Source organism: Oncorhynchus tshawytscha, linkage group LG24, assembly GCF_018296145.1.
Source record: "Oncorhynchus tshawytscha isolate Ot180627B linkage group LG24, Otsh_v2.0, whole genome shotgun sequence".
In the NCBI taxonomy this organism is placed as follows: Eukaryota; Metazoa; Chordata; class Actinopteri; order Salmoniformes; family Salmonidae; genus Oncorhynchus; species Oncorhynchus tshawytscha.
This window is the reverse complement of record NC_056452.1, coordinates 15866062-15892500: the sequence shown is the minus strand read 5'-3', so window position 1 is coordinate 15892500 and position 26439 is coordinate 15866062. Positions and strand designations below refer to the sequence as shown.

The following is a 26439-nucleotide window of genomic DNA, read 5'->3' as shown; positions in this document are numbered from 1 at the left end:
CTAAGCAGGCTACTCCACATCATTTATCATATAGTCACTAGGGGATAGATTCTGATTAGCGACTCAACATGGCTATCATGGGCTGACCGCAAAATACACCCCCAAGAGCCACGATGGCATTGAAAGTGGATATTTGGGAAATTTTGCACCTTTTTAAATAGCTATTGAAGGAGGCAAATAGATGCCTCATGTACTCTTGTTGGTGTATCCCTTCTCCAAGTGTTTCTCTACGCCTCCTTCACCCTGCTGCACACACACACACAGGATGAGAAGGGACAGGAGGAGGAAGTGCTCCTGGTCGGTCACACCCTCTGCAAATAACAACTTGCATACATCCTCTCCACTCTGGCTTGTCCAGCTGGAGGGAAAACAAACAGTAGGTCCAGGGAGAGCTAGGAAAATGATGCATGCAGATCCTGCTGCCTGGCTATCAAATGCAAACAGCTACGTTATAAACTGGATGCTTATCAGGATAGAAACACCAATAAAATCTAATAATTGTGAGGACAGCTTTAGACGTGTGTCTGTGAAAAGACTCTGAACTACATGGTCTGTCTGTGGTCTGTCAAATAGTTCCCAAATCCACTATTCAACCCTGACCCTACAAGGTCCAGAGCCTGCTGGTTTTCTACCTGATAATTGCACACACCTGGTGTCCCATGTCTAAATCAGTCTGATTAGAGAGGAACAATGAAAAAAACACAGTGGAACTGGCTTCTAGGTCATGAGTTGTGTTGGAGGGCACTTTCTCCACTCAGTTACAACCAGGGCTCGCCAACCCTGCTCTTGGAGAGCTACCATCCTGTAGATTTTCGCTCCGACCCTAATCTAGCACCCCTGATTCTAATAATTGATAAGATGAATCAGGTTAGTTACAACTGGGGTTGGAGTGAAAACCTACAGGTGGGTAGGACTCCAAGAACAGGTTTGGAGGCCCCTGGGTAAAACAAATATGACTTGGCACCAATGTTACGTATGATAAAGATAATTTCAGACATATAAGATGTAGGCCTATGTCTGTTTACACATGCATTCAATAACAGAGCTGTATGTTTCCCATTTCCATGCATGGATTACAAACTGCGGTTTGTATAATACTATAGTTCAGATAGCAAGAGAATATTGACTGGGTTGAGGCCCATTAAAGGATGACAAGTTATATGGATGTTTATTTGAGCAGAAACAAACATTGGAGAGGCTGCCTAGAAAGTAAGGTCTTTTGGTAAGCTATATAATTGATCTTCAGGAAACTAGATCCTTAAGTCTGGTTCTCTGCCATTGTCATGTCTAACACAGGAGGCTGCTGAGGGGAGAACGGCTCATAATAATGGCCGGAACGGAGCAAATGGAATGGTAAACACCTGGAAACCATGTGTTTGATGTATTTGATACCATTCAACTCATTCTGCTCCAGCCATTACCAGGAGCCCATCCTCCCCGATTAAGGTGCCACCAACCTCCTGTGGGCTATAATGTTCCAAATATTTAGAGGTAATTTCCATAAAAGTCTCAAACGTGGTAATGTTAAGCGAGTAAGCTAAAGTTCAGCTCGTCGCCATTACCTGCAGTAATTCGAACAGGTCAAGGTGTTGACATCGTTCATTGACGTCAGCAATAAGGAAGTGTGACTTGCACTTTGATGTAGGCTCGAGGTGCTTAGGAAAACAGACTTCAATATTGTTCCAACTAATTTCATTGCATTATCAGAACAGAAAATGATTTGAGAAGATCTACTAGAATCATCTCTGGCCATATTCAAGTCAACAGGAGTAAGCTATTACAATGAGCATTACATAAAAAAGGGACTCCCATCCACAAGTCCCCACCCTGACATTCTGTGCATATTTGTAAACAACGACTGGTGCACGAAATCTAAGGAAGTCTCTAGATTTTGCTCGCCTGAAGTTGAGTATATTGTGATAAACTGCAGGTCACACTACTTGCCTAGAGAGTTCTCAGCTATACTTTTCGTGGCTGTTTATTTACCACCACAGACAGATGCTGGCACTAAGACCGCACTCAGTCAGCTGTATAAGGAAATAAGCAAACAGGAAACGACTCACCCAGAGGCGGTGCTCCTAGTGGCCGGAGACTTTAATGCAGGGAAACTTAAATCAGTTCTACCAAATCTCTATCAACATGTTAAATGTGCAACCAGAGGGAAAACAAATCTAGATCACCTGTACTCCACACACAGAGACACATACAAAGCTCTCCCTCGCCCTCAATTTGGTAAATCCGGCCACAACTCTATCCTCCTGATTCCTGCTTACAAGCAAAAATTAAATCAGGAAGCACCAGTGACTCGGTCTATAAAAAAATGGTCCGATGAAGCAGATGCTAAACTACAGGACTGCTTTGCCATCACAGACTGGAACATGTTCTGGGATTCTTCCGATGACATTGAGGAATACACCACATCAGTCACTGGCTTTATCAATAAGTGCATTGAGGACGTCGTCCCCACAGTGATTGTACTACATACCCCAACCAGAAGCCATGGTTTGAGGCATGCACGTGACAAATAAACTTTGATTTGAGCATTTTCCCCACCAGCGATGTTTCCATCAATTGACTTATTTGCGGATAAAAGTCTGTGGGTGATGACGTAGTGCGCATAAAAATTACTTTTGCCGATAAATTCCCATGTACCGAATTAAAAATAGAAATTCAAATGGTTTCCATCGCATTTTCAACTCTACTGATGTTTTTTTTTTCTCGCAAAAACTGTTGCATTATATAGCAAATGTGCCCACTCTGGTCTTGGTACATGCGCTCCAGCCAACAGCTCGCAGATACAGTGCGGGTAGGGTACCATTATTATGGATAAGAGCAATATTATTTCACTTTATCAAACGGAAAAAACAATTTCATGTTTTCATCAGCCTGCTCGTGGCTTTCTTTTTTCTTCGTCAGGTTATAATTCATCCGCATGAAATGGTTGGATGGAAACTAGTGATAAACAAATGTTGCACTCCATAATTGAATGGCAATTCCATTTATATTACTCTGAAAAGTCATTAAATAGTAGCCTCGGCTATGGCATCGGCAGTCTGGCACAGCCAACTAAAAATAAACAAATCTGACAATTATATTGTAAGGTGTGGTGTAGGAATGTAGCACTGCAACTCTGACCTGTCAAAATGAACAGCAAGCACTCTTGCACCTGTGGTGCTTGAAAACAACTCATACATTAGTCAGTCCTATACACATAGTGGCCTAATTGAACGAACAAAAAAAGTATAATTATTTAGGCTTAGTACGATAAAAAGCGTCCATCAGACAAGGAAACATGGCTTTCCTGAACCAGCAGGCTACGTCTCGCCTCATTGAGGTGAATGACCGTGGTGGACGCCACTGCCTACCTGAGCTTTAGGTTAGCCATGAATTCCTCCAAAGAAACATTGTCCAGAAGAACAAAGTCAGCCTTTCCAAACTCCAGACTCTCGTGTTCTGCCATGTTGTATTTTTTTTTTTTTTTTAATCGGTTCAGAAGAAAATACTTTTTTGAAAAAGACAACTTCACTGTTTTGAGGTGGTCCTCCGCGACACCAGGTAAACAATGGCGAGCTGGTCAGTGCACCTATTCAAGCTCTAAATGGTCGAGGAGCATTGTCTTCATTCAAGTAACGTTAGTCAACAGTACAAGTGATACGATGTTATTTTTTACTCATTTTGAATGAGCTGCAAAAAAATAAGGAAACGATACAAAACAGCCAAACTTATAGCAAAACGTATCTAAGTATTTGTTCTCAATACAACGGACGGTTTCAAATAGGAATGGTTAGTTCAGAATATGCTTTCATATCCAGACACTTGTTGCTTTCGCCGAAAAGGAGTCCCGTTACACTAAACGCCTATCAATAGAGCCCTTTCCTTGAATTTCTCGTCTCGACTCTATACAGACGAATACAATCCTACCCGCCTCGCAACGCTCCACCCCCTGGTCAGAAGTGTTGGTCTAAACTTGTCATGTGTACATTTTGAAAAAAGTACAATTCCCATGACAACTGAAGAGTTTTATACATTTCTCGGGTGACTAGTCATTTTGACAAGTTCTTCGAATCCAAATCAGTATGCCTAGTCAGGGCCTCAAATGATTCCCAATAATTACGCCATATAAGGAAACATTCATAGCCTACAACATCTCTTATGTGCAGACTAATCTACATAGCAGGCCTAAAAGAAACACCTGAAACTTGATCCCCCAACATTCTGGTCTTGACTGGAATTTTAAAAATACTGTTGGGGAAGGTTCTCTGCACTGTTCATACAATCCAGTAAATGTGAAGGAGTTAAGAGAGAGCGTGGCGTATGCTTGTTTGCATGTGACTATTCCTCTTTTGTTTGTTGATATTTGTACATTAAAAAATAGAGCGTGGTCTTGTTAACTTCCAAAGGTGGAAGTTGCATCACAGGTGCTCTCTACCGTTTCCCCTGAAAATCAGAGCTTCCGGTCTTTGGGTAGTTTTTGTATGTCAAGAATAATAGGATGTAAAAGATAAAACACTTTTTTTTTTCAAGACCGCCTGTAATTTTTAGGCTCAACTCAACTCCCTGTTACAGAATTTGTACCATTGACTGACCATATAGATGATGATGAACATATGACAAAAACACACTCAGCACTTTTAATTTATTGGAATTAGGCCTACTGAACACTGGCAAAATAAACTCAACATATAGGTTAATGACTGACAGTCTATATCACTTCACTGATGCTGATGTAATTTGTCTACTAATTACAATTGTATGCCCTAGTATGCCATCTTGTGTTTGAGAGAGGTAGGCTATTATTTTAGAATCTCTTATTACTGTACTGTAATTGTATTAAAATACAAAAAGGCCTATCTTAGTGATATAGAGTATCAACTAACACAGCATTTTACTCTGAAAACATCATGGGCGGGAAATATTTTTCTTACTGGTGCCTTTTGCGAATGTCAGCAAAATATGGAAATTAAATGTCAAACAATCTGAGAATTACATTAAGACTGCCTAATTTCAACTCTTGAGAATCTAAATTGTTTTCATTTTGAATTAAAGCAAACTTTCACTTACTACACAAGCAACATACAGTATTTATTTTAAGCCAAATGATTGATGTCCATGCATCTGACTGTAAGTTGCTCTGGACAAGAGTGTAGACTATGCTAAATGACCAAAATAAAAAATTAAATGTTAGAAGAATTGTTTTTAACTGCAACGCTGTTTTGACAGAAACACCATTAAATCTATAAATAAGAATCATATACTAAATGAAAACAGACACATATTGGCTTTAGTCTACCTCTTCGACTGAACAAGCAGTGACCCACCAAATGTGATGGTATTGGATGAAGCAGTGGCCCAAGAGCTACCACAGTCTTGGCTCACATACACCAGGGACCCTCTGCGCAGAAAGGTCATATAAGTGGACAGATTACCCACAGTGGAGGGACTACTGATTTTGGTGTGAGAGACAGCCACCCAGTAACCATTGATCACCAACCATAGGTCCGTCTTGACACCATGTTTCCCACTCTGTGTGGAGAAGAAGAACTGGTAGACTCCTTTAACAGGAGCCCGGAACACCCCGGTCCTCCGGTTGAAGGCTCGCCCAACGTTCACAAGGACAGTCCTGTACTTGATGCGGTTCACCTTGCCTGAGATGGGCCCGGGATAGGAGGCAAAGAAGTGGACTTTTCTCTTCAGGGCTGGAGGTGAGAAAATGACCAGAGATCAGCATGGACATTTGGGAATGTATTTTGATTGTTTTCATTCAAAATGTTTTATGACCACTCACGTCTTGGCTTCTTCTTACACCTCCAGTTTATTTTGTCTCGACTTACACAGGTCTCGCTTTTCCTGCACTTTCCACACACAATGGTGTTGATATCTGACGGGGGGGGATGTCACATGTTCAAATTGTAAAACACTCATAAACTACCACAATGAGAGTTCTAGCTATACATATTGTGTCTGTTTCCCAGACACAAATTATAGCCAAGTCCTGCCCTAAAAGGCGTTTTTAATGGAGAATCTCGATTGAAAATGCTTTTAGTCTAGGACTTACACTTAGTCTGTGTCTGGGAAACTGGCTCACAAAGACCAATCTTACCTGCACAGTAGGCCAGGTGACATGTCATCGGTTTGGTTAACTTGTAGACGTAATAATTGCCCTGGCACTTCTTCACTTTGATGGGTGTGGACTTGAAAGCGCAGCAGTTCTTGTTCCAGTGGCCACAGACCTTGCGGGTGACGATCCCTTCCCTCCTCTTCGGGTGAGGTCCGGCCAGCCACAGGGGGGCGTGGGTGCCACACTTGTTCATGGGCACACACCTCTCGGGCATCTGCAGACTGTTGCCCTTGTAGAACAGGCGGTACCAGCCTTGCCACTTGACGTTGCGGTCACACATCTTGTTCTTGATGCTGGTGTTAGTGGCCCTCCAGGGCTGGTCCAGGACGGTGTAGCGGAAGCAGGGATCGAAGGGTCGCATGGAGTCTTCTTCCTCTGATGACCGCACGATGTCCCCCTCTCCATGGTTTGGGGGGTAAACAAGAGAAGTGCTGCCTACCAGAGATATCACATAGACAGAGGCCAGACAGGAAAGGAACAACAGACCAGTTATGCTCACACTAACGCTAGTCATATGGATATCTTGTCAAGGATTATAATGATGATCAAATTTTACTTGTAACAATAATGAAATCGACTGCAGTAAATGTCTGACAGGTATACTACATAACAAGCTGCACAAATTTTCTTCATTAAAAAAGTTGTAGAAATGTAATTGTGATGTAAAGGACTAATAATCATATCATTTCATTCACTGACCTATTTCTGTTGTAGTCTCATTCTTAGGGCTTGTCAGCATCTGTGGAAGAAGAAACAGAATCAAAAAATCTAATCTGCCCGTTTAAAGAAGTATCCTATCACAAAAGATAGATCTTAATTAAGTGGAAAATCCCTTACCTGATTCAGGGCCTCCAGCTGTTGCCTGATATTTGTTTGTTCACATTTGAAGTGTTCCATTTCCTGAATAGATTATTATAATTTTTTAATATGACAATAACCAATGAATATCTAATGAATCTTGTTTACGCAGCATTATTGTTTAGGGGCGAACAAAGATTGATTCTTAGACTACATCATAGAAAGAATTTCTAAAACATGTCATTTAAGTTTCAAAAATTGCATTACCTTGTAGACAGCAGCAAGTTGCATCACCAAAGGTTGATCCTCAAACTTCCAAATCTTAAACTCAACCTGGAAGATTAAGATTTTTAAAAAGCATTATTAATTCGGCAAACCTTTGGAAGTTTTATAGCACTGTGCTAATCTCATTATTAGGTTGGGTTTGGAACTTCCATCTGATGTAAACAACATTGGGAAGAACGTATTTAATACATAATGTATGATTTCTATATTCCAAATCTCCATCTGCTCTGCTTTTGAACATCACTCTGAGTAGTTGATACTCACAGAACTGGCATTCCCTACTGAGCCCACTGTGTAGGATGATAGCACAGCAAAGAACACAGCCACAGTTAACGCAATCATCTAGGGAAAACAGTGACAAATCAATTATATAAGATAGTACTATTTCAATTATTATACATTTCTAAGATAATTTTTTTTTAGATATTGTGCTATTCCCACATTAATGCTCTTGTAATTACATATGTAATTACATATTAATTAGAAGAGGAGCGTGATCAGATATAAGGTATTTTGTTTTAAATTATGCTGGCTAAATATTCTTACCTGGAAACACTGCATCTCAGAGTCAATGATGAGGGACCCTGTAGATTAGGATACCAAAGATAGGGAAACTATAAGGGCTGTCAAATCCCTCTGTCAAATGTGTTGAATCAGCACATACCAGAACATATCAGCATCATGATTCATGTAATGCACCTAAAGGATTCGAAATGGTACCAACGGTACACAAACTGATATTTGTCTTTAAATAATATAACCCTACAAAGCACTTGAAATTTAAAAACGTGTCCCCACCTGTTTAGGTCAGCATCTTGAAAACAGTCCGCGGATGGACTTATATACCCATGTACGGGGACTAATGTCACACACAAAAAAAAGAGAAGTTATTAAGGACTTCAGTTAAACAGCATTTTACCCACTCAGTAAGTTTAGGTGTTACTTTTCACAGACAAGATGCAGACATGTACATGAAATGATCTTACTATCAGCAGTTTTGGATGCAGTGTGGTCAACAATGGCTCATGGAAAAAGTTGTTGGCTATACATATTCATGAACTGCATTTTGACTTTTCATGGGTCAAAATGGGTCCTCATCGGGGTACAAAATCACAGGTGAATTGGGAAAGAAACTTTCAGTGTTGATTATATCAGACAACCAGGACAGTTAAACTTATTCTAATGGGGCTGATTCAAATCAGAACAAAACAGATACTAAGTGGTAGATCAATATAATAGATCAATATAGCCATGAATTTGATGCTGTCCATTAAATAAAATGAACCCGATACACCAATCTGAAACGTAAAATCAGAAATGGCTCTTCAAATGAAAAGGTTCCCTGTCAAGTAGTTTTCATCTGTTTCATTTAGGTTTTGAGACATGTTGCTTGGGTAAGCAGCTAATGGGGCAATGCATGGGAAAACCACATGCAAGATATGATTGGTTGGAGCCATGGGTGTGCAAATGTTTTTTCAGCATCAGCAAAACTAAGAGCGGGGACATAGGCTGCAGTATGAATCTAAAAACACTTTACCTGCATTTTCCATTCAATCGTTTGTGGGCTAAACCTAGAATTGAAAAACAATGATAGTTGAAACATTGATTGGAGTAACGTGTGAAAATGTTGAATACGTAGTACTACTTCACGTTTCCTCTGTATTGAAAATGTCCAGTTTTTACATGCGTAAATGTCAGCAATGCACTCAGCACTGTAATAACCAGAGAAAATAGGTCCTATTCTAGACTGAGGGGTGCAGGCATTTTTACATTTTAAACGTAATTTATTTTGCAGATGCTCTTATCCAGAGCGATTTACAGTAGTGAGTGCATACATTTTCCTATTTGTTTGTTCTGGTCTCCCTAGGGAATAGAACCCACCAGCCTGGCATTGCAAGTGCCATGTTCTACCAACCGAGCCACACGGGACCCAGCCACTGAGGAATAAAGAACTTGAGACTACGTCCAAGAGACTACGTCCAAGATGTCCGAACATTGATTTCAACATGATCTACTCATGCGATCGATGGACCGTCTATATCCAGCTTGCATTCGGTTTAGACGGCCCAATTTCACACTCAGTGCACACAGGGAGCAGCGCAAGCAGCGTAACTTCATCACGTTGTCCAAAAACATGGTAGACATTGGACGAATATAAAATGTTAATATTTTCGGCTGTTAGTGATGGGAAAAATAGGCCTCATCGACAGTTATTTTAATAATTCAAAGGATATTTTGTACACAAAGATGACTAAAGTGTCTTATTAGGAATGTTCAAATCCGACTTCTCTATGCGGCTGTCTATGGAAATTGGCTTTATGGGCCCAGCTTCAATTAAACTGCAGTACTAAAGCAAGACTGTAGGAGCAGTCCAAACCGTCTAGACCAGAACCCTGGCCCCTTGGGGCCGGTCGTCACTCCTTACCACAGCCACAAAGTCATAAACCCTGCCTATTTAGACAATTTAACTTATTAAAATGGGATTGTACATTTAACCCTAACCACACTGTTAACCCTAACTTAAAATTAAGATCAAAAAGCTCATTTTTGTTATCATGAATTTTTTCAATGTGGCTGTGCTATCTAGTGGAAACCCTTGGGTGCAGCTGCATAATGATGCATGAGGGCTGTGCCAACACTGCAGCATCAAAGTTACCCCAATAGGGGTAGTAGCAATGCTACTTTGGTATCTTACTGTTTCATGCCACTGAGAAGATGAATGAACTGGCATAGCTAAAAACAAACTTAATAAATTGGTAGAAATAACACATTGAGTCTGCAGTTGAACATCCCTTTTTAGACTAGTGCTATTGAAGAGTTCTTTCAATTTTCAGTTGTCCCACACAACATTGTTGTCAGGTGGATGACAAGTGTCCTCTCACAAAGAATGCTAGCTAGGCACAGTCAGCTAGGTACGTTGCAGCAAGTGTGTCCTTGACAGCAGACATCTGTCACTAGTCTGTGTTGGATGCCCCCAGTCATAAACAAGACTGGCTATTCTTTGTTAGGATGCACGTCAGACGTCTTTAGCCAGGGCACAGGTGGTCTGGCTTGCCAGACTCTTAGACTAGGCCTAGGGCATTGAACAAAAGACTCTATCCCACTTTAATCTCATGGTTCTAATTCTATTCTTATGAATATGAAAAACACAGTGCCGCCGACGCAGCCCGCTACCAAAGACTGGGTTCTCCTTCTCCGTGGCCAACGTGAGTATGACATTTAAACGTGTTAACCCTCGCAAGGCTGCCTGCCCAGACCAGCTGGCTGGTGTGTTTACAGACATATTCAATCTCTCCCTATCCCAGTCTGCTGAAGATGACCAACATTGCTCCTGTACCCAAGAAGGCAAAGGTAACTGAAATAAATTACTATCGCCACGTAGCACTCACTTCTGTCATCATGAAGTGCTTTGAGAGACTAGTCAAGGATCATATCACCTCCACCTTACCTGTCACCCTAGACCCACTTCAATTTCCTTACCGCACCAATAGACCCACAGACGATGCAATCACCATCACACTGCCCCATCTCATCTGGACAAGAGGAATACCTATGTAAGAATGCTGTTTATTGACTACAGCTCAGCATTCAACACCATAGTACCCTCCAAGCTCATCATTACGCTCTTGGAGTGTGGTGTCAGGAAAATAACCTCTCACTCACCGTCAACAAAACAAAGGAGATGATCGTGGACTTCAGGAAACAGCAGAGGGAGCACCCCCCTATCCACATCGACGGGACATTAGTGGAGAAGGTAGAAAGTTATGTTCCTCGGCGTACACATCATGGACAAACTAACAGTGTGGTGAAGGCGCAACAGCACCTCTTTAACCTCAGGAGGCTGAAGAAATTTGGCTTGTCACCTAAAACCCTCACCAACTTTTACAGATGCACAATTGATAGCATCCTGTCGGGTTGTATCACTGCTTGCTACGGCAACTGCACAGCTCTCCAGAGGGTGGTGCGGTCTGCACAACGCGTCACTGGGGACAAACTACATGCTCTCCAGGACACCTACAGCACCCGATGTCACAGGAAGGCCAAAAAGATCAAGGACAACAACCACCCGAGCCACTGCCTGTTTACCCCGCTACCATCCAGAAGGTGAGGTCAGTACAGGTGCATCAAAGCTGGAACCGACTGAAAAACAGCTTCTATCGCACGGCCATCAGACTGTTAAACAACCATCACCAGCGCAGAGGCTGCGGCCTACATACAGACTTGAAATCATTGGTCACTTTAATGTTTACATATCTTGCATTAGTCTTCTCATATGTATATACTGTCTTTTATACTATATATTGCATCTTAGCCTATGCCACTCGGTCATTGCTCATCCATATATTTATATTTTCTTATTCCATTCCTTTACTTAGATTTGTGTTGTAGTCTAGCCAGCTATCTAAACTTATAATCATGGCCAGCTATCTAAACTTATAATCATGGCCGAATTACTGACCGGGCATGAAGGGCATGTGCTCAGGGGCCCTGACCTTCAGGCGCCCTCATTGTATAATTTTAACATGGTATAAGTCACAGCAAAATGTGTAGAATTTCAAGAAATGAGCACAAGACTAACTGTAAAACGTTCCTTACTTGACTAGGCCACCCTCGATTCCATTCAGTCAACAAAGACGAGGGTGTCCCTGCAAAAAAATCCCTGCAGCTCTGACGTCAAGGCTGCCTAGCTGTTGTCAGGTAAATCACTCTGCTACAGTAAGGCTAAATGAAAAACTGAGGATCATGCTACACATAGGATGCCGCATTATTAAAGATGGTGTCCTGTGTAAGGACTAACAGTAGCCATGGCTGTTCCAGAGAGAGCTTTTTGTTTGCTATGGGCTGCCTGTAGAGGCCAGCTCTGCCACACTTGGCATAGGGTTAACTACAACCTGGGTCAATCACTTCTATTTAAACTAAACTCCAAGTCATCGTGGAAAATAACATGGCTGTTCTAAATAGGCTATCTGATGGAATAGGTCAAAGAAGAGAGTCAGTGTACTGACAGAAGCACATGCAGGGTGACATTCTAGATGTCTAGGGACATGTATACTGTGATGAGGGCAAGGTAGAGTTACTGAACTTGAAAGGTCACGGAGCTGGTTCCAGCCAATGGCAAGACAATGGTTTCTGCCTAGAAACACATCGCACTGATTATCTGGGCCCGGACAAGAAACAGCCACTAAGCCTTGACTCCTTACACAGATTAAATAAGCAATATAGCACAAATGATTCATACCCCTTCAAAGGGCTAAGTGGAAACAATTATTTCAGGTCTGTATGAACTGCCTGGAGATTGGTGGCTAGGGGTTGTTTCTGTACAGGGTCATATTGTCATTATCTTCAAGCCCTACATTACAGAATTATTAAAACAAGCATTTGTCATTGAAATAGGTTTAATAATACCACAGATTTACAATGTCAATGAAAAAAATATTTTCATTTAAAAAAAAAACTTTAAATATAACTGAAGAAATGTATAGAGTTTATTACAAAATAAAAGGGAATTGATAAAAGCGGATAGGCTGGGAGCATCTTCCCATCACATACACAGCATCAAATATTCCTGTGTGACTGGCCTAGCCTAGCCTTAAGGGTCACAGAAAATAAGAACGATGTGCTTTGCCCTTTGGGATGTGTTTTAACTAGCTTCTGATGAGCTTTGCCACGGGCAATAGAACGCCGGTGCGTAAAAGATGAACACTGGCTTCCTATCACAAAGTATATCACTGTCTTACTGCAAATGAACTTGGGTAAAATTGTTTCCACAATGTATTGCTCTAGAGCTTGAGTTCGCAGGAATACAGAAAGTCACAACACTGAACAGACCAACTCATTTTTGTTAGTTGAATCCTGTCCATTGAACTGGCAAGAGAAAATTTACTTGAAATGATGAAATCAATATATAGACATCAGGACCAATACTCATGAAGGCATCAAGACATGGTAGAACAGTACGTAATATTATTTTAGAATCAAATAAGTAAATAAGTAAGTCATTAGCAGCCTTCTCATAGATTGAATACTACATTGTTAATAATGTACATGTTTCAAGTAAAGAAAACTTGACTGACGCAGTTAAGGCTGAGGTGGCATTTTGTGACAGTCAGCGATTTAGAGCAAGGGAGGTCTAATGCCCGCCAGGACATTCAGTTATTCTACAGTACTGGTTCATCTAAGGAGTTCTACAACACCTCAACAGCTCCAGCTCACTTCCGTTTACAGTACATAAAGATCCTCTCAGAGAGTTCAACCAACACATCGGATTGTCTTTTCAACCTGGGTCCAGTTCAGAAGGACGCAACATTCTGAATGTTGCAGATAGAAAATGTTATGTAAAAGAGATGCCGTGATTCCCTAGTCGACATGATAGAAAGGCTTGGCTGCTCTACACAACGTTTCTACCTGAACGTTCCATAACATACTGAACTGGTGTTACATATTCTCACTCGCCCACGCTACACCATCTCAACAACATACTGGGCACAGTATCTGGGTCTTCAGACCCACCCTGCCACATCTCTCCCCCCAAAATTAAGTATGACATTGGGACCTCACTACCCTGCACACACTCCCATGTTTATTTCATCAACAATCGAGCGATAGTAAAAGGCATAAACTGACACACCCAGAAATGTTTTTTTAATAGAAGTGCTGACTAACAGAGAGTAAACTAGAAAAAGAAAGCCACACATTCTTATGCTCCCAAACATTTCATGGGTAAAGCAACCATGTTTGTATGCCCATTAAATGTTTGGGAGAATAATTAGTGACAACTTTTTTTATTTTATTATCAACATCTGGCACTCCCATAAAAACCCTCATGGAGGTGAACAAAGATTATGTTTTTAGAATCTAAGCTAAAATAAAACCATGAAAGGCATCATTGTGAGAACAAGAAAACATGCCAATGCCAAAACCAGGATGGAAAACAACATCCAGTCATGTGGGCGGGGTTAGGTGGCTGTCTGCCTTGGCTGTTGGCATACAGAGCCTCAATCTAACCAGGGTGGCGTCGACATTATCCTCATTTGGCTACCCTGTAAATGGTCAGGTCCAGGGGTTCTCTGCTGGGCACACACCAGTCGTCTGCCTCCTGGCTAACCTTGTAATTCCGCAGAGCTGTCTTGTTGTACACCGGGAGCCTCTCCACAGAGTCTGTGGACAAGGCCTGTGGAGGGAAGGAGATCGAGTTGTATTGTGTGTTCAAAGCATCCCCCCCAAAAGAAAGAAAGGTCACTTCTCTTTTCCCCACTAGCACGGCCTTTGCTGATAAATACTTTGTCAATAGAAAAATGTAATTGATACGATTGTGATGTGTTGTCTCACCTAGCTATCTTAACATGAATGCACTAATTGTAAGTAGCTCTGGATAAGAGCGTCTGCTAAATTAAAAAAATACAACAGTCGAATTAATCCATAGTCAGACGAGTTATATGACAATTACACGAGTCCCATTGTCTCAGTATGTAGCTTACCTTCATGTGGATGACAGCATCAGTGCCGTAACCCTCCATAGAGTAGAGCTGCAGGTCTCCCTGGAAGTACTGAGCGTAGAGCCGGGAGATGGGCAGGCCGTAGCCAAAGCCAGCCTGGAGAGGACACGACACGGCTCTAAACCACGGCTGCTTCAACAGTCTGATAAACATGAGCGTTTTGGGAAGTTCGGATAGAAATATGTATTGTGTAGAACAGACAGACATGCCTCTGACATGTAGAGTAAGGAATCATGTCAGCTCTACTTCACAGCATTTCTACCGGCAATGTTCAGTGCATTGCACCCTCCTGAACACGAACCTGGTCCGTGAAAGAATAGACTTGACAAAGAGCAGAGGCACTCACCAATGGGGTCTGAGAGTGCTCACCCCTCTCTGGCGTGGGGGCCGTAGAGTACATGTAGCTGAAAAGATTCTCAATCTTCCTGAAAGGGACTCCGCCACCCCTGTCACTCACCTACGCGTTGCCAGAGAGTGAGGGAGAGAAAGAGAAAAAAGAAAAAAAGTCAGGCATTAGAGGAATGGCCAGTCATAAAAAAGGTGGAGATGCTGCCAGAAAGGTGGGTGCCCCTCGTGCCATTGGCTTAAATTCAACAGCCTGCCTTACGATAGGCCAAACCAAGGCATCTATTCTGCATATCGTCAAGGTAACTGGACAATAAAGCCACTCAGTTCCCTCTCCCTCTTTATGTCACTGCAAGGGGCGTATTCCTTACGGAAACCGTTTAAGGACCAAATGGAAGTAAACAGAGAAAATTGAGTTTCTATTGAACAAATTCAGGTAGGTCCATCCCCATTTAAGAAACGCTTTTCCACAGAATCAGAGTAATGAATACTCCCCAGGTGCACTGGTCAGCTCACCAAAAGAACAAGCAGTACTGAGATCAAGTTACTGCAGGACAAGGTTAATGGGCTCTTAGTATGGAAGTCAATGTAGACCTAATCCTGTTCGTCTAATCTGGGATTAGCAGCTTGGTTTAACATTAAACAGAATTAATAAGGGTCAAAATCTTACATAACAGCTTTAATAAGGAGAAATAAAATGTAAATTCATTACGCCACAGATTATCATTAGCACTTGTGAGTGTGACAATGGTATTAATTGGGAATAATGGCAATTGTAATGTTTTTAAACATAGCAATACAATTCACTAACATACTGTACCTTGATTGACAGGTCCTCTCCTCCAATGGCCACCATGACTTGAATGGGTGGTAGCCTGTTGCTGGATTCATGGTTGTCAATTGTGGCCCTCATAGCATTCTGGAAAATGGACCAATAGACAACATAACATTCACAAGTGACTAACATCTTCAATCTAAGAATACATTTTTAATGCAGGTTCTACCATACCTTGAAAAGCTCAAACAACATGTGGTAGAGATGGGAGGGCACATAGACAATGCTTATAGGTTGTTTCCGGTTGTTGACTGGGTAAAGCAAAAGAGAATAAATGAATAAACATCTGCAGTATAATTAAAATACAAAAGCCATTAGGATGTAAAGCGTCAGACAGATTGTTGACATCCATTTTGATTATTCTGGGAAGAGAGGGGATTTAGTCACAGTGTCAATATTGTTCGAGGCAGCCAGCCAGCCATCGCCACTTATCCATTACTTCTGCCTCGCTGGAATAATTACTTGGCCCTCAGGTCCAGACAGAAGAGACTGTTGGTACACACAGCGGTGGCACTCAGACAATTTCATCCAAGATTCCCAAATTAGCATAAAATGGTCATCTACATGCATGAGTCATAGGTGATATCAGTGGAATAGATGATTAGTTACTCTTGGTTTGGTTCTTACCATTAATTTCTTGCAGCATCAGGTCTGGCGAGCTCAGATAGTACTGATCACACACCAACTTGGCGCTCCGGTAAGCATCTGGAAAAATACAACACCATGAAATGACACAATAAGGGTGTTTGGGTACAAGAGAAATTAAAAATATATATATATATATATTTGACTACACCAAAAAAAATACAATTGGTCACCTCTATTCTCTCCATGCACCCATAGGATATTACAAGTCTTTATTAACTATGACAGCTCAACACCACATTAAAGATCCATGAATTATTCTTTTCTACCTCTGACCACCTCTGTGACATCACAGTGAGGGTCGATGCTCCCTATTGTGTTGGGGTGAAGTGGATTCGTTGCTCCATCAAAGACAAGAGCTACAGAGAGTCCAATGAGTGGAAAAGTCAGTTTCAAAATGGCCGACAATTGTCTAAAATAATGGATAACTTAGTGGACTGACATCTGTACTCACTGTGCTGGTTAATAAGCATGCGGATAGATATACGGCTCATGTAGAAACGGTCCAGGAAGTACTGAATGTTTTGGTTGGTGACTGGGTCCTGGCCGAACACCGACTTGTACTCAATGACGCCCTGTGCCATGGTGGGCACTACTTCATTGTGCCTGTTCCTGATATTCACCAGGGTGTCCACAAACCTAGAGGATAAAAGGTGACTAAGACAAACAGCATGAGATAGATTGAGAGGGCCTACCTGGCTATCAAAGATGATTGAGGACTTACTCATCCAGGACACTGTGGCTGTCAGGAGTCTTGTCCAAGAACGCCAGGATTTCCATCAAGCTCTGGACATACCTGAAAACACATTTTTCAGTTTGCATCATTCCGGAGTAGTGTGGTGTATATGTTTAGCTGCAGCAATACAACTTATAACTAGGGTTGCAAAGCTACCGGTAATTTACCAAAGTTCCCAGAATCGTCAGTAATTAACAGAAAACCAATGACGATCCATTTTCATTTTGGTCATTTATACTTGAAGAACTTTTTTAAAAATCTATTCATATATAGTATTCACTCATCAGTGTCCATATCGTCCATGAGTTTCTAATAGACAGACCATATGGTTCAAGAGAAAATAGCCTAGATAAGAAAGCATCTAATCAACAATGGTATTTTCAATTAACTCGGCAACTCTTCCAACTATTGACTTTTTTTGCACAACTGCCACCAGTTTGACGTCAAAACATTAACAAATGCATATTGACATAGTAACATATATTAAAGGATATTTCATGCTGAAACCCTCACATTACAACACCAAATGGTATTCAATACATTGATAATTATCCTAAATATAAGCTCTTTACAGCTTTGTCATTCTATTTCTTATTTAAAAGCCTTATGTAATTATTTAACATGTGATCAGGCCAGACAGAGGGCCAAGGATAATCTTAAGTACCCAAGAGACACTTGATGTCTTGTGATAGATTACATAAAATCCTTGAAAAATGTTAATTCTATAGCTAGAGGACTCCTGATATCTTCAGAAGTGATAAGTCTTCTTCTTTTGTCTTTATCTGTTGTGATATAGTACTGTCTTTTTGCTAGCTGGGGCCCCTCTACTTTAAGTGCTGCATATCTTCCCAGTGTCCTACTTGGTGTGTGAACTGCATCACTTGCAGATAGCTGTTGACACATCAACCAGGATCAAGGTAATCAGTGGCTGTATTGGAGGGGGGAGTGGTTTCACCTCTACTAGGCAATCAGCACAGGGAGGCATGCTCTCCACCTCTGCTAAGCAATCCCCTGGTTTCTCAGGTTTGTCGCAAAACTAAGACCGTTGCCGAAACAAAAACGGTTTTGCAAAGTTGTTCGAGAAATGAAAGAGGAAGGCTCCACACCACTCTCACATCTTACCTAGTTATTTACAGATTCAAAATGTTGCTCTTTTGTAGCTTTGGCAACTATGTGTGTTTTCTATACCCATTTGCACCTCTCCCTGTAGCCTTTATAGACACTCCCCACTCCTTGGCTGCAACCCTTGTAATTTAGTGTACACTACGCGCACAACCCATTTGGAATTCAGGGTCTCTGGCAGTGTTTGGAACTGCCGATCTGCGGTCAAGAACGCTGAGTTCAACTCAACCTATGCTGAACTTCAGTCCCTTGAATATTTGGCCCTGACAGAGACGTGGATCACCCCCGAGAGCACTGCTACTCCAGCTGCTCTTTATTCATCTGACTGTTCTCTCAGAGCATCTGGTCATCGCAGAGGTGGCACAGGTCCACTTATTCCTCTTAACTTCTTGGTCACTGGGGGGGCAGTATTGAGTAGCTTGGATGAATAAAGTGCCCAGAATAAACTGCATGCTACTCAGCCATAAAAGCCAGAATATGCATATAATTGGTATATTTGGATAGAAAACACTCTGAAGTTTCTAAAACTGTTTGAATGATGTCTGAGTATAACAGAACTTGTATGGCAGGCGAAAACCTGAAAAAAAAAAATCCAACCAGGAAGTGGGAAATCTGAGGTTTGTAGTTTTTCAACTCATTGCCATTCTAATATATCTTCCTAAGGCTTCCACTAGATGTCAAGAGTCTTTAGAACCGTGTTTGATGCTTCTACTGTGAAGGGGGGCCGGATGAGATGGAATTGAGCTAGGTGTCTGGCAGATTGCCACGAGCTTGTGACACGTGGTCATGCGAAAGTTAACTTGCGTTCCATTGCTTTTCTACAGACAAAGGAATTCTCCAGTTGGAACATTATTGAAGATTTATGACAACATCCTAAAGATTGATTCTATTCTTCTTTTGACATGTTTCTACGACCTGTAATATAACTTTTTGGACTTTTCAGCCGACCTTTCGGCTGGACTTGCTTACCAAACGCCCTAACAAAAGGAGGTATTTGGACAAATTATGAACTTTATTGAACAAATCAAACATTTATTTTGGAACTGGGATTCCTGGGAGTGCATTCTGATGAAGATCAAAGGTAAGTGAATATTTATAACGCTATTTCTGACTAATGTTGACTCCACAACATGGCGGATATCTCTTTGGCTGTTTGTCTCTGAGCGCCGTACTCAGATTATTGCATGGTATGCTTTTTCCATAAAGTTTATTTGATTTTATCTGACACAGTGGGTTGCATTAAGGAGAAGTGTATCTAAAGTTCCATGTATAATAGTTGTATCTTTTATCAGTGTCTACTATGAGTATTTCTGTAAATTGATGTGGCCCTCTGCAAAATCACCGCATGTTTTGGAACTACTGAACATAACACGCCAATGTAAAATTTGATTTTTGGATATAAATATGCACTTTATCGAACAAAACACATTATGTAACATGAAGTCCTATGAGTGTCATCTGATGAAGATCAAAGGTTAGTGATTAATTTTTATCAATTTCTGCTTTTTGGGACTCCTCTTTGGCTGGAAAATTGGCTGTGTTTTTCTGTAAATAGCTTATGAACTACATTTTCAAGAGTGAATGAAACAATATAAAACTTGATCTGAAAAATAAATAAAAAAACTGTTCAGTATCACCCTCAAACTTAACTGCACTTACAGAATAATCACTCTTACCAGCTCTGCACCATCTGCACGGATGGGGTTGTAAGCAATCGGTCAGGTAGCAAATTGATCTCCTTCATGATGTTAGATAGTCGCACAGGTAGCTCTTGTCTCAAAAAGACAAATGATGTCGTCTCGCATGCATTGGTGGAACCTGGGGGGAAGAAATTAAAATAAAGTAGAGGCAGGCAGGCCTAGCTTCTTTGCTCTGGGAGACCTGTACATAATGGGCTCCTGTCGCTGAAGGATACATTCTGTATTCCTAAAACATAAACCCATTTACCAGCCCTCTGGTTCGGTAAACTTTTCCTGTCACAGAAGGCTTGCCTACAATCCAGAATGCCTTACCAGTCGCTAAAATGTGCTAACTATGGTAAAAATCTGCTTTTACATTTCCCGAAGCTCGCGCCCTAGTCACCATACTCTGTAGCTCTCACCACGAGATTACTGCGTGATCCTAGATGGCAGCGCACCGAATATGGAGTGAATTTGGTAAACTCTGGAAAAGTTTAATGGCGAGACACTGGAAGAAGAAAAAAACTTCAGACAGACAATCAGGTTGCAGCAGTCTTCTCCTACAATCTTGCTTTGGTACTGCAGTTTAACACCCGGCCCAGAAAGACAATTTCCATAGACTGCCACAGAGACGTCAGATTAGAAAATTCCTAATAAGACACTTTAGTCATCACCTTTGTGCACAAAACAGCCATTGAATTATTCAAAACATTGTTTCTGAGCTTCTTTTTTTTTTAACTCACATTTTATATTTATCCAAATGTCTGCCATGTTTTTGGATGACTTCGTCGCTGCTCCCTGTGCACACTGAGTGCTTGTGGACATGTGAATTTGGGCCGTGTAAACCGGATGCAACCCGGATATAGAAAATCCATTAACTCCTTGAGGCAGGCCGGGCGCCTGCAGGCTGACTTCGGTTGTCAGCTGAACAGTGTTTCCTCCGACACATTGGTGCGGCTGGCTTCTGGGTTAAGCGGGCGGGTTTTAAGTGCGGTTTGTTTCGGCGGATGTATGACTCGACCTTTGACTCTCCCGAGCCTGTTGGGGAGTTGCAGCGATGAGACAAGATCATAATTGGATATCACGAAACTGCAGAGAAAAGGGGGTATAGCTGGCTGCATAGACTCCAGTTGGACACAGAATATCCATCATATTGACCAGATACCCAAGTGGCCGCTCAAACGATGAAAAATCTCAACATGTAAGGCAGTTGGGAGGAGGCAAGATCAGATGGGACCAGTCTAGCCAATGAGGGCAGATATGCGTGGTCCCGAATTAGTGCATTCTCAAAGTTCCCGGGAGGTCAAGTGTCCTACTTATATCAGTACACTCAAAAACAACCTAAGCATTACAACACTTCAATTCGCTAAAATAAGCCACATGTAGCAAAGAAGCCATTATTTGTTCACCAAATCCGACACTCACTGACATCCATACAAAAACTCCTTGCTTGACGATTGTAAAAAATAAATAATAATTAAAAGACAAATGCTGACAGATTGGGGGCCCAGTTATCCCTCCTGAGGCAGATGACAAATACGACGTTGCTATTATTCCTTTACATCTGCTAACCGGTTGGGCTAGGGATGTACTAGCCTTCAATGACAGGAGCCCAGTGTGTAGGCTACAAGGTCTCCCAGAGCAAAGAGTGCAGCCTAGGCCTGGCTAAATAACTTCTATACATTTCTAGTAGGGAAAATTATACATAAGGTAGGCTACAATAGGAAATAATGTCAGTGTTTTTGTGCCAAATTATGAATCCATAAAGATAACATTGTTGCAAGTGATGTTGAGGATAGGATACTTCTGATTAGTTTACTTCTGACCAATGTTTCCTCTAAGCTGTGTGTGGGCACGCTGTAGCCCTGAGACTACAGAGCAGTTCCCCCCCAGGACTGATGCGCAGAAACATCAGCCCATGAAGAGAAGTGATGGTCACCAACCAGTCGATCACGATTGACTGGTCACTCTCCAAGGCATTCCTTGTCGATCGACAAACATTTGTGAGAAAGGAAAAAAAAACTAACACTTATGTTCCTATAATTTGTTTTGTGTCTCAGGCTGTTAAGGTTAGGTGCACCCGATTCAGCTGCCCTGCCCTCCGGGTAGGCAAACGGTTTCCATTTTATGTCTGAAAATGGAAAAGTCTGCTTTCCCGGATAGAAAATCAAGTGCACTATAGTAGAGGTCGACCGATTAATCGGAATGGCCGATTAATTCGGGCCGATTTCAAATATTTAATAACAATCGGAAATCTGTAATTTTGGACGCTGATTTTGCCAATTTTTACACCTTTATTTAATCTCTACTTAACTAGGCAAGTCAGTTAAGAACATTCTTATTTTCATTGACGGCCTAGGAACAGTGGGTTAACTGCCTTGTTCAGGGGCAGAACGACAGATTTTCTTTTACCTTGTCAGCTCAGGGATTCAATCTCGCAACCTTACGGTTAACTAGTCCAACGCTCTAACCACCTGCCTCACGAGGAGCCCGCCTGTTACGCGAATGCAGTAAGAAGCCAAAGTAAGTTGCTAGCTAGCATTAAACTTAATCAATCATAATCACTAGGTATAACTACACATGGTTGATGATATTACTATTTTATCTAGAGTGTCCTGCGTTGCATATAATAGATGCAGTGCGCATTCGCGAAAAAGGACTGTCGTTGCTCCAACATGTACCTAACCATAAACACCAATGCCTTTCTTAAAATCAATACACAGAAGTATATATTTTTAAACCCGCATATTTAGCTAAAAGAAATCCAGGTTAGCAGGCAATATTAACTAGTTGAAATTGTGTCACTCCTTGCGTTCATTGCATGCAGAGTCAGGGTATATGCAACAGTTTGGGCCGCCTGGCCAGAATTTGCCAGCATTTTACGTAATTATGACATAACATTGAAGGTTGTGCAATGTAACAGGAATATTTAGACTGATGAATGCCACCCGTTAGATAAAATACGGAACGGTTTCGTATTTTACTGAAAGAACCGTTTTGTTTTCGAAATTATAGTTTCCGGAATCGACCATATTAATGACCTAAGGCTCACATTTCTGTGTGTTATTATGTTATAATTAAGTCTATGATTTGATAGAGCAGTCTGACTGAGCGATGGTAGGCACCAGCATGCTCATAGGCATTCATTCAAACAGCACTTTTGTGCGTTTTGCCAGCAGCTCTGCTGTTTATGACTTCAAGCCTATCAACTCCCGAGATTAGGCTGGTGTAACGACGTGATGCGAAATGGCTAGCTAGTTAGCGGGGTGCGCGCTAATAGAGTTTCAAACATCACTCGTTCTGAGACTTGGAGTAGTTGTTCCCCTTGCTCTGCATAGGGAACATGGTTCGAGCCCAGGTAGGAGCGAGGAGACGTTCAGAAGCTATACTGTTACACTGGCAATACTAAAGTGCCTATAAGAACATCCAATAGTCAAAGGTATATTAAATACAAATGGTATCAAGAGAAATAGTCCTATAATAACCTAAAACTTCTTACCTGGGAATATTGAAGACTCATGTTAAAAGGAACCACCAGCTTTCATATGTTCTCATGTTCTGAGCAAGGAACTTAAACATTAGCGTTCTTACATGGCACATATTGCACTTTTACCTTCTCCAACACTGTTTTTGCATTATTTAAACCAAATTGAACATGTTTTTATTTGAGGCTAAATTGATTTTATTGATGTATTATATTAAGTTAGTGTTCATTCAGTATTGTTGTAATTGTCATTATTACAAATACATTTTTGTCCTCCAATAAATCGGTGTTAAAATCATAATCGGTCGACCTCTACACTATAGGCCTACCGCTGGCCAATCGGATGGCTCTGATTAGTGTCTGCAGTAACATAGCAGACATAAAAGAAAGCTAAAGCAATGTTATTACTGTGAGATTTCAAAACATTAAACCATGACTAGAGAGAGACTGTCAACAAACCGCTGTTTGGAGTGAGTTAATGTTTCAGTTCTTACTCAGCACTGTTAACCATTTGTATTAAACACTTCTATAAGCCAAAAATGCAGGCTCTTATTTCCACTCAGGGAACAAACAAGCACCGCAGCAGTAATAAATGAGTATGAAAGTGTATCCATAGGCTTGCATTGTTGTTATTAGCGGCTTGAGTCTTTTTAATAAAGGAATATTTCTCTGTTCATAGGAGTAACAACATGAATTTGTGCATGAGGCAGAAGTAATGTGGTGCAGCTCGAGTTTCGCCATGAGCTGGAAGACGGTGTCCCCTTTTGGTCAGTGTCAGTCGAGGAAATGGAGAGCAGAGGGATGTTGAGAAGCGGGCACTTAGTCTGCTGCGCTCTCCCTCAGCTGAGACTGACCAGCTGATGCAGGCACATCAGCCCAGTAAAATAAAAAGCAAACCATTTAAAATGTATGCTCACTCAGCTGTGCCTCAAGTAGTACAACAACTGATCTATTACCGGTGTGACCATAGAGACTACCTCGATGTTGAAACGTTTTGATGGCCCAATCAATGCATTGGCAGGGAAATTCAAGCAAAGTCATTGTGGTGAAAATGTATTGGGCCTATAGCTTACGGCACAAACCTCATTGCTACAAGTACTGTTTTTTATTTTTTATTTAATTAATTTAAACATTTTTCTTTGCTGTGGCAATTGTGATCAAATCAACTCAATATTAGCCACTTTCAATGCAACATCCCAAATCAAAACTATGCAAAAGATTTTCTTCTAGGCAGAACGCGTCGGTGTAGGATTATATTGCATTGACACATGACTCAGCCCGGTGCGGCATAACCAATCAGAGCTGCAGTAGGACTATATACAAATAGACCATTGTCAAATATGGATCTGTGCCATTCATTTTGAACTGGACTTTGTTAACAACATGAGCAAACGGGCTTGTTCTGAGATCAAAGGGAGAACTGCAAACTGTGCAGTTTGTCTTAAAGGGGCAGTGTTGTATTTTGAGATGGCTACATAGCTTATTTAAGCCTAATAGGCAGGAATGCATAATGTCTTCTCTAATAAATGGTATGGGAATAATGCATTTTATTTAGTGAAGTGGTTACTTGCATCAAACAACATTTGCAGTCACCTCTGTCTGAAAGACAAATGGATAAACAGGTTCATGTCAAGCCTTGCATGTTTTTCTCATGGAATGTAGGCCAACATTAAACACCACACATTTGCTGTTACGGTAGGCTGAATGATAGAACAGCCATTTCCATGTTAATGTTATTTTCGCCATTGTTCTTGATGGTAGACCACCATTATGATAAAGTAGCCTACTTGGCAACGTAAAACTTAAAGCGGTTACAGACTCGGTGTTCACAGTAAACGCGCGCTGGAAGTTGCAGAGTTTTCACAACGTTCAAGTTTGCGCTCAGCATAAATGACATTTGCTCAGTGGCGAAAACAATTAGAGGGAACATTGCTTCTGACTAGCAGTTAAATGGGAGTTTGCTACAAATGCTGACGCAATACTCAGCACTATGAACTAGCCTAGTCTAGGAAAGGCAGACCAAAATATCCAGGAATTTCGCCCAGTAGAGTAAACTGAAACAAATGCGTACATGCCAAGACAAGCATAGTCTTGTATCTGTCATTCAAAACAATAATCTCTCCGAATCTGACCAATCAAAGTGGTGCAAAGTCATAAATCACACTAGCCGCCTATGTCGCTCCAAAACAAGAGCGCGATAAAACTCAAATGTAATTGCCTCAGCTCAATGTTACATATTGCATTAAATAATTGTCAGTTGTCCAACACGGTGGCAACATTGAAGGGCTTACTCACCAAAATCGAGAAATTGTTTCATAGAGAGTGGTGACGGCGAAAATTTTGCAAAATGTTCTATATGTTTAGGCACATTGGCCAATGTAGCATTTTTCATTATAAATCTCACGAATTTCATCGTTGAGGTCTTCAGTAAATCGCTTTGGGGAAAAAAATAGGGCTACTACAAGTGCTCCTTCTGTTCCAATGTTGATTGCCCAAAAGAACAGGCTCGGTGAAAACCTGCAGCCAATAGGACACCCAAGTGGTTGTTTTTCCATCCAATAAAAAGGTTGTGGGTCCGTCGGAGGGGAGGGGCTTCAGACGAGACAATTGACGCACCCACAGCTTATAGCTTCTTACAAATAGGCTTATTTTCTATTTTATTTTACAAATGGGCTTATTTTGACATTTTGGGCTTATTTTGAAATAGAAGGCTCTCAGTTTGAGGGTAGAATATCCTCTCATCCAAAGTTGCAAGACGCTCTGAATAAGTAGGCTTCCAATAGAGTACCACAGTTTGAGTCATAATACCCATAAAACCAAACAGTCAAACAGGGAACGGTCAAACAGGGAAATGGTTCCAATCGTTTGTCCACCATTCGTTTTTCAGGGGATTTTA

At 41.3% G+C, this 26439-nt stretch overlaps 3 protein-coding genes across 4 annotated transcripts in view; all 3 read right to left on the bottom strand.

The window, feature by feature from the left end:
• Positions 1-3912, bottom strand: part of LOC112223565 (unconventional myosin-Id-like) — a 126849-nt gene extending 122937 nt beyond the window's left edge. Inside the window, exon 1 of the mRNA XM_042305391.1 lies at positions 3366-3912. Coding sequence (XP_042161325.1) covers positions 3366-3460 — 95 coding nt within the window. The 5' untranslated portion in view covers positions 3461-3912. The remainder of the gene's footprint in view (positions 1-3365) is intronic.
• Positions 3913-4619: 707 nt separating this feature from the next.
• Positions 4620-12005, bottom strand: LOC112223566. Its single transcript, XM_024386641.2, has 11 exons — positions 11798-12005; positions 8739-8772; positions 8000-8060; positions 7748-7785; positions 7466-7543; positions 7184-7249; positions 6956-7018; positions 6818-6857; positions 6101-6553; positions 5786-5878; positions 4620-5696 (listed from the first exon to the last, which is right to left on the bottom strand). The coding sequence occupies exons 4-11, from the start codon at positions 7760-7762 to the stop codon at positions 5287-5289; spliced, it is 1218 nt and encodes a 405-aa protein (XP_024242409.1). The 5' UTR covers positions 7763-7785; positions 8000-8060; positions 8739-8772; positions 11798-12005; the 3' UTR covers positions 4620-5286.
• Positions 12006-12669: 664 nt separating this feature from the next.
• pdk2a (pyruvate dehydrogenase kinase 2a) lies at positions 12670-26078 on the bottom strand. 2 transcript variants are annotated; one of them, XM_024386642.2, is made up of 11 exons: positions 25839-26078; positions 20057-20198; positions 17247-17318; positions 16977-17179; positions 16792-16881; positions 16505-16582; positions 16052-16128; positions 15863-15961; positions 15044-15154; positions 14680-14793; positions 12670-14372 (listed from the first exon to the last, which is right to left on the bottom strand). In XM_024386642.2, the coding sequence occupies exons 1-11, from the start codon at positions 25954-25956 to the stop codon at positions 14229-14231; spliced, it is 1248 nt and encodes a 415-aa protein (XP_024242410.1). In that variant the 5' UTR covers positions 25957-26078; the 3' UTR covers positions 12670-14228. The 2 variants fall into 2 exon arrangements, with proteins under 2 accessions (XP_024242410.1, XP_024242411.1); XM_024386643.2 differs by having other exon boundaries at positions 16977-17161; positions 25839-26077.
• Between the last annotated feature and the right edge of the window lie 361 nt (positions 26079-26439).